Genomic DNA, 13,409 nt, shown 5'->3' with positions numbered 1-13,409 from the left:
ACCGTTAAAATATAAGGGATTCCTTTTAAATTTAACCATAATTTTTCTTTTTAAATATACCCCTACACTCTAATGACTCATCAACATAATTTTTCTTTTTAGAATATACACCAGTTTTGAAAAAAAAACCCACAAGAGAGTGCAATTCAATAAATTGAACGTAATTACCTGCCAAATTAAGTAGTCAGTTTTGATTTGTGTGCCAAAATGAACTTGATGCTATGATTCTAGTAATCCTGGTTAGCTATGCGGCCAACAAAATGGTGACACGTGAGTCATTTTACACTACCACTAATCTGTATGAAAAAAAGATTGCACCTTCAATTCTTCATGCATGGGACGGGGAGTAGTTCTAATATATAATAAGTTTGAGGATATGTAACTAGGTACTTTTCCGGATAAATTTACATGAACACATGATTTCTATATTTTCATGCTAAACATTATGAAAACTATTTGACGCCAAAGTTTCAAAATTTTTACAATATTTTGGTTAAAGAATTTGCCATTTGTGAGCAGATCAGATAATAACATTTTTAATCAAGCTATAAGTAGTTAGGCGTGCACTACCCTTCGATTCGTTGGTACATGTTTGAAAGTTGCAGTCATTTGTTTAAGATGCAAGTTGCAACCCTTATGAATCACGTGGAAATATGCCATAGTTTGATATGCGTCGTGATGAACTGTTGACATTGTTCTGAGGTTGTCTCAAGGCTTTTGGTGTTGCAGGATCATGTCCAATTTTTTCTTACATATATTTGTGGTGGTAACTGACCAGAAAGCGGTGATGGAGTTGAGATAAGCATGCTAGAAGTTGAAGGGTTGGGCATTCCGAACCGCTCACATAGAGGGTGCAGGAGATGTAAAGTGAAGATAGAGATGATGAAAATATTAATTGGGTAAATTTCATAAAAAATATTTGGATGATTTCTTTTCAAATTAGCCTATTTATCCTCGTAAGTGACCGACACATTTGGATTTACAACAATGCGGCTGACAAGGTGTTACACAAGATGTGAACTGAGCATTGGTGAGCTGGTTAGGTTCCTCGTGAAGGAATCTATCCACTTTGGTTCTACTCCCCGAATTAGCACGGTTGCTTGCATTTTTTAGATTTATTATAAGAATTAACGGCCCTATGATTTTAGTGGTAGACAACATGTTCGTGGACGGTGATATGCAACAGCCTATCCAGAACGAATTCTAATTTGGAAAGGAGGGAAGTTTAAGAAACGGCAATTGTCATGTGAAGAAATTATTGTGCGGCCCTCCGAAACCATTATGATGCAAGGAGCATCCGCAACCATTATGATGCAAGGAGCAGTTAATTTTGGAGAATTTGTATTTGGATGCGCTTCAGTTCAATTTTATGTTTAATTTTGCTTCATTTTCAGATTTTTATTTATTTTAATACATCAACACGATGTTGTTTGAGTATAGTTGAAGGAGAGAACAACTTAATTTATTATTTAAGGTTAATATCTTTGGTATCGACACGCATCACGCGTACTAGTTGCAGACAAAACCATCGTTCCAATTACCACTGACTAATGTTCAATTGGTTTCAGATTCAAGCCTTTCTTGTCTCTGTTCATTTTTACGTGTTGACTACCTGTTACTATTAAAACTTGATTCTGACTTTGCGCTAGCTTGGTCCATCAGTCATGCCAAATGGGCAATACTAATGCGATCTGATGAATTTTGTTGTGATGTGCTGCAGATTTAATTTAGAAATAATTTCATGGCTGCTAGGTGCTAACAATGGCGTCCTAAGTATTTAGCGGACGCCAAACACGGTCATCGGTGCCCCAAAAGCCAGCAATGAGAGCGGCCAGATGACTCCACAATGTATTTGTCAGGTATGCTACTCAAGATGTTATGGAGGGAAATTATTTCTCTTCAACAAGTTAATGGCCACAAGCTCAGAGCTACCATCAGCATAGAACTAAACTACAGAAGCAATAGAATCTAACCACACCCGAACCTTGTCTGGATGAATCGAAACACGTCTGAGTCATACTGGATTAAACCACAAATCAGGCGCATGAACAATGTTAGGAGGCTGCCGACGCAGATGCTTGGCTCAGTCAGGGATCGGCTCGAGGTTGCGAGTCAGGATGCCGGCGTGCGTGAGGAGAGCCCAGGTGTGTGTCAGGAACTCCCCACCTCGTGCAAGACGCTCCATGTGAGCCACAGCATTGTCAGATGGCGCGACGTAGAGGATGGTCTCTACCCAGAACTCAGCCATCAGCTTCCAGCGCAGGGAACCTTCTCGTATGGTCTCTAGCTTTGCCCCAAGCTTGAGCCCTTTGGTGAAGATGGTGCCTGCATCTCCGGAACCGGTGAGGACTTTCCGCAATTGATCTCTTTCTCGCATCTCAGATCCCAAAGTTTCTCTGGCTTCATACAATGCATGCTCGAAGATGAACTTTGTCTCCACTGAATTCCCTGGGAGCAGTTCCGGTGCCTCAGACATCAGGTACGCGCAGTAGCCTGACAGTTTTGTTGCGACTTCACGGTGCTGATAGCTCAGGCTCTGCCTGCTTCCCTTCGCATCGTCAGGTAATGCGATTATCAGGTAATCGGTGGCAATATGCCAGATGAGCATGTTCTCTGCTTGAGTCTCGTTCTGCAATGTCCATGACAACTGTCGGTAGACACCGTTTCTCTGCAATGATGCTTTCCCGTTGGTTAGAGGATGGCCATCACTGTTGGATTTCAGAAAGGAAATGATCTGAGGCTTCAGCATCTCAGGTAACTCCACAAAATGCAGACTTTTGCTTGTGGTCAGATTCCCCCAAGCTCGACGGAGATACTCGGCGGTAACCGAGAACACTAACATGGGTTCAAATTCGGTTTCAAAGGAGAAGGCCTTGCTGTGCCTCAAGAACCGTGAACTTTCGATGACCGAGTACTGGCCTATGCTGTTGTGCCAGTAGCCGAACAACGGGCGCCTGCCAAGAAACCCAAATGGCTTCCGGAGCGCAAACGGGAGGAACCTGTTGGTACTTGATGTCAGTCGGCAGCAAGCAAGTGATACCATGGCCCAATCTGATCCCAGGTAACTTACGGTGTGCCATGCTTCCACTGCAACGAACACTCCAAGAACTAGTACGGTGACAACGATATCGACCGTTCTCGTTGTTGATTCGGCGACCGGGATACTTTTCAGTAGAAAATTTGATTTCAGGAGAACGATTATTCCAAGCACGAATGTGAGGATGATCTTCAGAACGGCCGTGAAGAAGAAAGTCGTCTCCACCTCGAAGATGCAGGCGTACTTGGTGTAGAAGAAGTCGTAGAGGAAACCCAACTCCACCTCGATCACCCTGAACACTTCAGTGTACTCATCAGCGTGGTACTCCGATAGCAACCCGTCGATCACCAATCGCCGGGTCTCAGCAAGGCCGGCCTCGGCGCAATCCAACCCAAAGAATCGTCGTTTCAGAAGATGAGACAGGGAGTATGAGAGGCAGGCGCCTCTGATCCGCGAGCTTCCGACGCCATGGGAGGCGAAGGTGGCTTCTTCCCTATCGCAGAGCTCCCAGACCATGTCGACGGTGATGACGTCATCCTTGGGCATCTCACACCTGTAGGGAGAAGAGCTTGTTGTTCCTCCTCGAGCTACCCTGTGACAAGGCCCGCGTACCAGGTACTTGCCGGCGTTCATGGTGGCTGCGTGATCCTTCATGTGGTCGGCCACCGCTTTGCTCAGGCCGGGGTCGCCGGCTGCCCAGCTGGCCCGGACCCCGAACGCGTGGGAGGAGAGGACGGTGGCCGCGAGGAGAACGAAGGGGATGGTGACGGCGCCGGCGCCGGAGCCGGAGGGTGAGGTGAGGAGCCGGCACAGCATGGTGAAGAAGAGGTAGCACTGAAGGTACACGAAGAGGCGCCGCGCCCACCGGCCGTTGTCGGCGAGGTCGTGGGCGGTGGGGGAGTTGGCGCCGCCGGCGACGAGGAAGAGGGAGAGCGCCCACACGGGGTACAGCGCGGCCTTCGCCGGTGAGGCCTGCATCAGGCCGAGGGCGTAGGCGGTGAGCGGAGGGAGGATCGTGTGTGACAGCCACAGCGCCCCGTGGAGGAGCGCGCTGCGGCTGCGACGCCGGGCGGAGCCGAACACGAGCTGGAAGAGGAGGAGCGCCGCCAGGGCCGCCATGGATCCCAGGACCAGCATTTCCAGTTGCTTTCTTGATCTGCAGACAAGGAATCGAAGTGGGAGATTGATTTCTGGGAACCGGGCTGGGAGTGATTTCAGACATAGCCGAGGTGTTCCTTCAGACAGAGTAAAGTTCTCTTTTTTTTTAAAAAAAAATGGAACAGAGTCCAAAAGTTGGGACAATCCACGCAAGATTTTTGTTGGTGCAGCCGGTCTTGTGATAAAATCGGCCAGACAGCGTTTCCCCGAAGCTAGAGATAATACACAGAAGTAGTAACCGTTCACGTGGGCTGAGGTGTACGGTGGTGACATGCTTCTGTTATACTCCCTCCATTCCAAATTATTTTATTTCAAATTATAGGTCGTTTTAATTTTTCTGAATATACATATACTGTATCTAGATGTATAATAATATTTATTAACATAACAAAACTAAAACGATCTACAATTTGGAACGGAGGGAGCACGTATATAGTTTTTTACTTTATCTTTTACATAAACGGATACGAAACCATCTTACGCTTTTTACTTTTCCCGGTATACAACATGTAACTTTTGATTTCGCATTTTTATTTTATTTTTTTATCTCAACAAATACTCCATACAAAAAACAAGCCCCAAAAACAAGCTTATACTTTTAAGATTTGAAATTTGTCTCGCAAAATATGTCAGCTTTACAAACAAGATATTTTGTGGAACAATCTATAAATCATAAAGAATATTCTTTTATGAAAGCTTTTTCAAGATATAATTGATGAAAGTTCTAAGCATTTCAATTTTTATCAAGATTGTGGACACAGTTTACAGGACTTCAAAGAAGGAACAAATGAGTAATATTCATTAACCAAACTACAGCTACAGATTTGAGTGGACGATAGCCCAACCGAGCATTGCTGTTCAGATGCACATGCGCCTTGCCTTGGAATGGTGCCTGCCGCAGCGAGCAGGCGCAGAGGTATCTATGATGTAAAACATAGGGAGGCAAAGGCAATAATGCAAGGGACGCCATAATAATTCTGAAGCATGCCTTACCGAGCTACTAAAAGAGTTAATTTTCAAGCAACTTGAATTTCCAATTACCGACAATCATTCATTCAGAAGTATTTCACCATTTGCATATGCAGTATAGAACATAGCATGATTACAAAGCACATATAGTAGTTTGTGGTTTTAGCAGTTATTTTTCTTCACCATAAAGGAAAGGCTACGAGAATTCATGTCAACAACAACAATGGCATCTGACTACTAGAATCTTTAATTTCCTACACTACTGCCACTGCTCCTTCCCTGACGACAGCAAATGATACCAAAGGCAGGAACCTGAAGCCTGCATGTGCCTATTCTTGTAAGAGTCTAACAACTTGACAAAATCAGCACATCAAGTTCCTGATAAGCTATGGATTTCACGTTCAGTACAAAGCAGCATTTTACATGAGTGTTCAACGCAAAAACCTTTGTGTTTTATATGCTTGTGAGGATTTGAGCATTGCTGGAGTACCTTAATGTCAAAAGCCACAAAGGTGCACTGAACAGGGATGGTGGTCAGATGGAGAAAGGGTGATATCGAGCATCGAGCGGCATCCTCCACGATCTGGCACAACAGCTATGAGACCTACAGAGCGAGTAATTATACTGAGATAGATATGCAGTATAGTTACCTAGCACAACATTTCAGATCAGGGCAGATCACATCAAACTATCAAAGGACTCCAGCATATTCAGAAAATGTTACGCATTCAGTCAGATGATCTTAACCAAGGCAGCACTGCAAACACATTGTGTAAAAGCCTAAAAGGTGATGTGACTTCAAGAAGGTTGATCACTATCTTTTATGGAACCAGAATACAGTTAAGGTTTTCCGCAAAAAGTATTTTATCAACATTTATTTCGTATTATGTGAACTGTTGGAAGCGTATATTCACCACTAACTCAAACATCAGGTAGTTCATCGACAGGAAGTGACTTCTTTTGCTAGTAGAATGAACTATCATTTCAGTCACTTGGGACACTTACAGACAATTGTGTGGAGCCTATGGCATATATCAACACACAGGAGCCTGACTAGGGACATGTGGAGCGTATGGCATAATAACATATAAGTGATTGTAAACATGTGAAAGTGTGAAACACGACGCACCACGACCTTCAATCTATATATTAGCCCAACTTGAGTATATAGCAGTTAGGCAAAAAGGAGAGGCAAATACAGCAAAAATCTCTGCACATCTCTACTACTGAACCTTCAGCATCGTTGCTGCTGCACAAAATCCAGATAACATACAAACTAGTATCTTTACAAAATAAAAACATTTTCTAAAAAACACTAGTATTCTTCCCAAAATTTAGCTAATTTGAACAGACACAGCTCACAAGTATCACCATCAATCAGCTTAATAGTTCTTTTGCACGATTTAGATATTTGTATGCATGCATTTTTAAAATTTCCCTAAAACAACTTACCTAGTTCAGCAATGCAGTTACAATGTTGACATCAAAAGGCATTGAAAGAGGAAATTCAACAGGAAACATGGAAGAGAGGAATTAAAGTATGAGAACCTTGAACAATGAAAATCTGAAAGTTCTAACTACAATAATGCTTGTGATGGACTAATGAGCTGCTAAAGAAGCAAACTCCCTGATGTTGTTACCTTCTTCTAGTGCCAGATTGCTAGGACCACAGCAATACTGAAAAGTATCAAGAGAGCGGCATTTCCACCAGGCAAAATATCTTCACAGGAATCAGGTGATCTAAAAGATGAAGCAGCATAATCAAAACAGGGATTAATATTCAACAGACACTAAGTGACAATGATGTTTGAACATCATATGGAGTCTACAAAGTACAGATCAACAGTTTAAAAACTTATGTTACCCCAACCAGTTCTAAGACAACGATAAATTATATCATCCTTTGCAATAATATACGATTAACCAGGGGCAGCTCCAGAAACATGCTAGGCTGTTAATACAAGAGCAGTGATTTGAACCCTTAATATTAGCAAAGTTTAGAGCATATGCATTGATTTTTTTGGCTCTGAACCAGGGCTGCAGCCTGGGCCCCAGGTCCGCCACTGCATTTAACATTCAAGAATTGATCCCCTGCCACCTAGATCAAATATATAATGTCCAAGGAGGCCACTTTTTGATTGAAAGGAACTGTAGCAGGAGTTTTAGTTTGCCTACTGTACGACACAAGATGGATGACTTGTTAACTGAATATGAGAAAGCCAGATTACTTGCACAGACTAAACCTGCCACCAGAATTGGTCTAAAATGTAAATGAATGGCAGGTTCACATCAAGAGAAGTAAAGGTCAGCACCAGATAGCAAGAGATTGTATAGTGCAAAAAAAGTGAAATGGATTATCCACAGGCTAATTTAATAGCAAGAAGCGATATGAAATAAGTGCCCTGGTTCTTGAAGTGGGAGTGTGATTTAATGCCTTCTGAAGAAACAAAGAACCCTTGAGCTACTCAATTAACAAGCACCAATCTGATGGAACAACTGATTAATGTTGCAAATGCAATTACTCTACACTTATTTGTCATCATTTCAGAAATTTACTATACTCCTTATTGTTTCATTTGGATTAGAACAGTTATATAAATGTTGAAAACTAAAGATTCTATCATCCAGCTTACCTCTTTCTCTTCTGTGATCGATGAATCCAGGCCATGACTGGAGGCAGGATCCCAAACAAGAAGCAGTTTGCGTAAACCCCGGCAAAATCCAATGCCCTGGAGAAGGCTGCTGAGAAGAATGACGCAATAAAGATAGGAATGATTAACACCATCCAAGTCAGAATCACCCAATTTCTTCCATAACCACTACTAGAATCAGAATGCTGCATGCTTCCTTGCTTCGGAGAAAACCTCTGAACAATCAACTCGAATGTGTCTGCCAACTGCTTCGGAAAGCTCACTGCATATCCTATCAGGCTCGTTGCCAATGCAGCAAAGGCAAAGCCTCGAACAGCAGGTAATGCGGCTGGATTCACCGAGAGAAGCAGCTTAATAGGATCACCTATTCCAGCATTACCACCAGCACTTGCCAGCCCGAGAATGACCGCATTCCACGACAGCACCATTGCCAATGGCACAGCACCCCCAATCAGTATCGCTCTCCGAGCATCGTACACTGAATCCCCCACAATTTTGCACATGAATGGAGTGATGACATGAAACCCGAGCGTGAGCACGGCCACCGGTACGGCTGGCAGGATGGCGCCCGGGGTCCAGCAAGCGTAGCCGAGAGATCTCAACAAGCTGCTCCGGCCGACGGACACGCCGGTCACCACGAGCGCGGTGATGGAGACAAGCATCAGGCCACACAGGGCCCGGTTGGCACCGTCCACGGCCTTGAAGGGGAAGAAGGCGATGAGGACGCCGGCGAAGCACGGGAACAGGGCATTGGCTAGGACTGGGTTGACCCTGGGGAACAGCTGGGCGACGAGCGAGCCGATGCCGGCGACGCAGGCGACGATGAGGGAGAAGCTGAGCGCGGCGTAGACGACGGCGACGACCGCGCCAAGGTCCGGCCCCAGGGTGCTCGACGCAAGTCCCGTGAAGCTGACCTCGTCAACGCCGTCCCGCTTCATGGCGGAGAAGCTGAGCTCGGCGACGAGGACGATGGAGGACACGACGTAGGCCCAGGAGAGAAGGATGGCGGCCGCTGAGGGCGCCTGGCCGGAGCGGATGGTGGCGGACGGCAGGCCCAGCATGCCCGGCCCGACCGCCGTGCCGATGATGAGGCTCACCGCCGCCCAGAAGCTCTTCTTTCCACCTCCTGTGGCGTTGGCATCGGCCTCTACGGGTTGCGGTTCCAGGACGGCGTCGCCGGCGCCGCCGGTGCTGCGCCGCCACCGCCATTGACGCCGTGGAAACGGAAATGGGAGCGGTAGTGGCGATCGTGGCGGGGCGTTCGCGGATGCAAGGGTTGGGGGGCGCAGCGGCCGGAGACGGCGGAGAAGGGGAGAGGGAAAGGCGGCCGGCGGTGAGGAGGGGGTGAATTTGTGGTGGTGGAGGTGGCGGCGGGAGAGTAGCATGGCTGGAATTTGTGAGGTCAATGGTTGGATTGGGGAAGGTCAACGAAGGTGGTTATGAGATTTGGCTTGACCGCTTGACTGAGACAAGCAGCAAGACACTGTATCTTAGGTGTTTATGAAATTTTAAACCCTATCTTCTGCTCTTTGAAAAAAAAAACAAATGCTCCATCCGTCCCAAGTTCCGTCCCAAATTACTATTTTGAATACATAACTTTTAGGGAGTCTTTGGATATGAGGTCCTAAAGTAGGGTCTTATAGGATGTTCGGACGCTAATTAGGAGGACTAGACATGAGCTAATTATAAAATTAACTGCAAAACCCCTATACTAATTCGCGAGACAAATCTATTAAGCCTAATTAATCCATCATTAGCAAATGGTTACTGTAGCACCACGTTGTCAAATCATGGACTAATTAAGCTTAATAGAGTCGTCTCGCGAATTAGACTCCATTTGTGTAATTAGTTTTATAATTAGACTATATTTAATAATTCTAATTAGTATCCAAACATCCGATGTGACAGATGCTAAAGTTTAGGAGGGTGTATCCAAACACCCCCTTATTATGTATCCAGACATACAATTCATATCAAAAGTTTTTTTATCTAGAAAAACTAAAATGAATAGTAGTTTACGAGAGAGCGAGTATATCACTGCAATTTTTAGTAAAAACTTCACCCCTCTGGAAAAAACTTTCCTCAAAATTTTTAAAATTTAGAGTATTGATATATTTAAAAATTTAGAATAAGAAGATAATCATCACACGTATCATAGCTCTATTAGAGTATCTCCACCGTATTCTTTTCCCCTTTTCTCTTTTTAGCCGTGGAAAGATTGAGCGAAGAAAAAATCTACTTCAACAAATCCCTAGATCAATTACTCACATGCTTGGAAATTGGTTAACCAGCATAGATAAGAAGAAAAGAAGATTGATTTTTGTGGGGTTGCTGCACTTATGTGGGCTATTTGGGGTACTCGCAATGATATGGTTTTTGAGAAAAAACGATTAAGGCATTATTCAGGGAAGCTTATTGGCTGCGATATTGGTCCCTACTGCAGCATGAAGACACAAGGGAGACTATCTGTAACAACTCTACCTAAATTAACTGCTTTTAAATCTAAACCAGTGGTTAGTCACTAAGCAAAGAAGTGAAATGTCCATTTTAACCCTAAGAAGCTCTTTTTGGAGTTCAAAATAAAACTTGAGATTTTATATGTAAATTTAAATTTTTTTCCCAAATAAGAGTTGTAAAACTTTTAATTTCAAAAAACTTTTGTTAAAGACACTTTGACTAATTCGGAGTGGGAGGAGGTCAAAAACAGGAATCAAAACCGAAGTACTAAAGGACCCTATAAACCACCAGGAATCAAAACCGAAGTACTAAAGGACCCTATAAACCACCTAAGTCCTGAAATTCAAGTTTTCCTTCAACTTTGCAATCTGTTATCTCATGAATTCATATCTAAACTCAAGTCGGGCCCTTAATAAAAGTTGTAGTCCCTCGAGTGTGTTCCAACTTTGTTACACTGACTCAGGTCCAAATCGAATCCGAACCTATTCAAAATCTTCGTCAAAGTTGGGTAAAATAGTCAACTCAGCCGTTGGGCGCCAGAACACTTGAGTCTGGAAAACTGCTCCGAGTGCACCTCTTGGCGAGGGCGTTCCTCCAAATTTTTGAACTAAACTCAAGAAAAACCCTAAATAGAAGTTGGAGAGCAACTACTTCAATAACTCTTAAGTCTAATTCAACTCAGAAGCTCCCCTAAAATCGAGTCAAAGATAGCTAAACCCCTGAATTTCCACCTTGCCGGCCAAATTGACTAAGTCTGGATTTCCAGATTTTTGGCAAACTTTGGCTCGAGGTATCTCCAAATTCTTTCCAAATCTGAATGAGCACCTTAAACCAAGTTTGAACTACACCCATAGTTGAACAAGTTTGCTTAAAGGAGTTTTGAAGGTTTAGTTGAAAAATCTGGAGAAAGGAGCTCCCAAAGCCGGTCGGGCTTACTGCCCGAAGTGACCTCGACGCTCGCGCGCCGCGTGCCGCGTGGCCACCGGCCACCGGCAGCTCGCCAGCGCCCTATCCCCGGCGAGACAGCGACAGGACGAGAGCCACGACGCCCAACCCGCGCCTGCGACAGGACGGGGCGAACGCCGGGCTGGCCAACCGCCGGCCGCGCGCGTGCCTTCCCCTGACGCGCTTCTGCTCCACCCAACCCGCGCGTCGCCCGCCCGCCGGAGAAGCCGCCACGACGTCGACGTCCCGTGCCTCCGCCCGCTTGCCCAACCCAGGCCGTGGCCCTCCACTTCGCCCGCCCGACATACCGGATGCACACGACACGCTCCGCCTGAGGCCAATCGCGGCAGGAGAGCGCCCGGAGCTCCGCCTCCCCAGCCCAATGGTGCCGCTGGCCAATGGCCACCTCGCCCGCACACCCACCGCTCCCCGGCCTTATCCTCCCGCCACCGGAGCCCCGCCTTGACCCTCCGCTCCACCGCTGCCCTATAAAAGGGTCACGCCCGCCATTAGCGCCACCCTTTGCCACCGCCCGCAACTGTGCCTCTGCTTTCTCCTCTGCGCCGCCGCTAGGCTCCCGTGGAGCTCACACCTCTGCGCCACCCCGCACTCTGACGACTTCTCTGCCCGTTTCGCCACCCCTCCGCGCACGTGGCCTCCCTGACGCCGCCGGTGTGCCGGAACGCCGCCTGCACCGCCGCCCGCCAAGCTCTGCCGCCGCCGCCGCATTCCGACCCCCGCCGGCCGTCTCCGTCGCCCCAACCCCGCCAAACCGAGCTCAGGTGAGCCCCTGAGCCTCTCCGGCAACTTGTTGCCTCATCCACGCCGGCGAACATTGCCGGGGATTTCCTCGCCGCCGCCGCGCCCCCCCGGGGACGACATTGCATCTTCCCCATTCTTTCTAGGGGCCTGGGCGCAAAAACTCAGGGACCCCTGCGTGTTTAACCCGTAGACGCAGGGGTAGGATGCAAGTTTGCCTCGGCTTTTTATTTTAAATATAGGCAGAAAAAGAGTTAAACTTTGTAAATGCCCAGTAAATCGTAGAAAAATCATAAAAATACCAAACCACTTTTGTTGGAATCCTTGCTGTGTCTAGTTCCTAAGAAAAATAAGTTTGCTCATGTTACTATTGTAAATAATATCCTATGCTTTTAATCATGGTTTAGGCCTTTTAAATCCTAATAAATAGAAGAAAAGTGAGAAAAATGTAAAACGAACTCTGTGATGCTTGTTTCTATGTGTAGAAGCTCGGAAAAATGGTTAGGGCTCTGGCCTAGAACTTAAAGTCACTGATTTAACTTTATTTGTGGAATCTAAGATTAAATCTTCCTTTTTGCATAAGTTTTGATCCAAAGCTCAGAAAAATGTGAATCCAGTTGGGTTAAGTTTGTTTTGCTGTGTGGTTTGCTGGAAAAATATAAGTTGTTGTGCAAATCAGAAAGAAAAACACCTTCCTTGTTAAGCATGTCTAATTAGAAGGAAAATAGAGAAAATAGTTGTCCTTCTCCAAAAATCATGAAAAATTCATCAAACCTCCTGTAACACACCCTTAACATAATGGTTAAATTTCACCCTCTGTTGAACTTTAATTTTGGAGATAGAAAAAGTTAAGCTCATGCTACCGTTAATAATAAAATGCATGTAATTCCTTTTTGAGTCACCCAATGGCTTCCAAAATTTTACAGTAACTTATTGATGGCTTAAGTGAGGTGCTGTAATTTTCTCAGTGCCTTTAGCTACTATTTGGTTATGAAATCATTTTTGGTTTATTAATCAACCTAAAGGAATAAAAGAAAAGCACAAATCTTAATACGCTAATTAAGTGGAAATTGGAAGAGGTACATAAAAAAATTCAGAAGTAAGTAACTCTCCTAATGCACTTGAACCACCCAAACACGACCTTTCCCTCTCTTTATGTAACTCTAAGTTGTAAGAAACTATATATGTACACAATCGCCATCAAATTCGAACTCAAGTTTAAACCGACCACACTCGTTTGAAGTTAAAGAAAGTTAAACTTTGTTGAAGTGAATGTGGCTGTTGCAACTCCTTTTTCTTTAAGCCATGCCTTGCATCGTTGGGTACACACGCGAATACAACTAAACTCTTGCATGTGCATGTCGTATAGAAGCAAATCTCACCGACGGAACCTACGAGCTCCACCCGGCACCGGAGGAAGACCCCGCTGTGGA

General features: G+C 45.2%; 2 protein-coding genes across 2 annotated transcripts; both read right to left on the bottom strand.

Moving 5' to 3' along the window:
• Nucleotides 1-1,724: 1,724 nt before the first annotated feature.
• On the bottom strand, nucleotides 1,725-5,768 carry LOC117841964 (uncharacterized). The gene is made up of 2 exons (XM_034722289.2): nucleotides 5,655-5,768; nucleotides 1,725-4,193 (listed from the first exon to the last, which is right to left on the bottom strand). The coding sequence occupies exon 2, from the start codon at nucleotides 4,172-4,174 to the stop codon at nucleotides 2,084-2,086; it is 2,091 nt and encodes a 696-aa protein (XP_034578180.1). The 5' UTR covers nucleotides 4,175-4,193; nucleotides 5,655-5,768; the 3' UTR covers nucleotides 1,725-2,083.
• Nucleotides 5,221-9,266, bottom strand: LOC117841965 (uncharacterized). Its single transcript, XM_034722290.2, has 3 exons — nucleotides 7,798-9,266; nucleotides 6,805-6,904; nucleotides 5,221-5,768 (listed from the first exon to the last, which is right to left on the bottom strand). Exons 1-2 carry the CDS (start codon nucleotides 9,198-9,200, stop codon nucleotides 6,811-6,813), a joined length of 1,497 nt encoding a protein of 498 aa, XP_034578181.1. The 5' UTR covers nucleotides 9,201-9,266; the 3' UTR covers nucleotides 5,221-5,768; nucleotides 6,805-6,810.
• Nucleotides 9,267-13,409: the final 4,143 nt, after the last annotated feature.

The sequence above is a fragment of the Setaria viridis genome, chromosome 2 (genome assembly GCF_005286985.2).
Source record: "Setaria viridis chromosome 2, Setaria_viridis_v4.0, whole genome shotgun sequence".
In the NCBI taxonomy this organism is placed as follows: domain Eukaryota; kingdom Viridiplantae; phylum Streptophyta; class Magnoliopsida; order Poales; family Poaceae; genus Setaria; species Setaria viridis.
The sequence above is the reverse complement of the archived record's forward strand: the minus strand, read 5'-3'. Positions and strand labels throughout refer to the sequence as shown.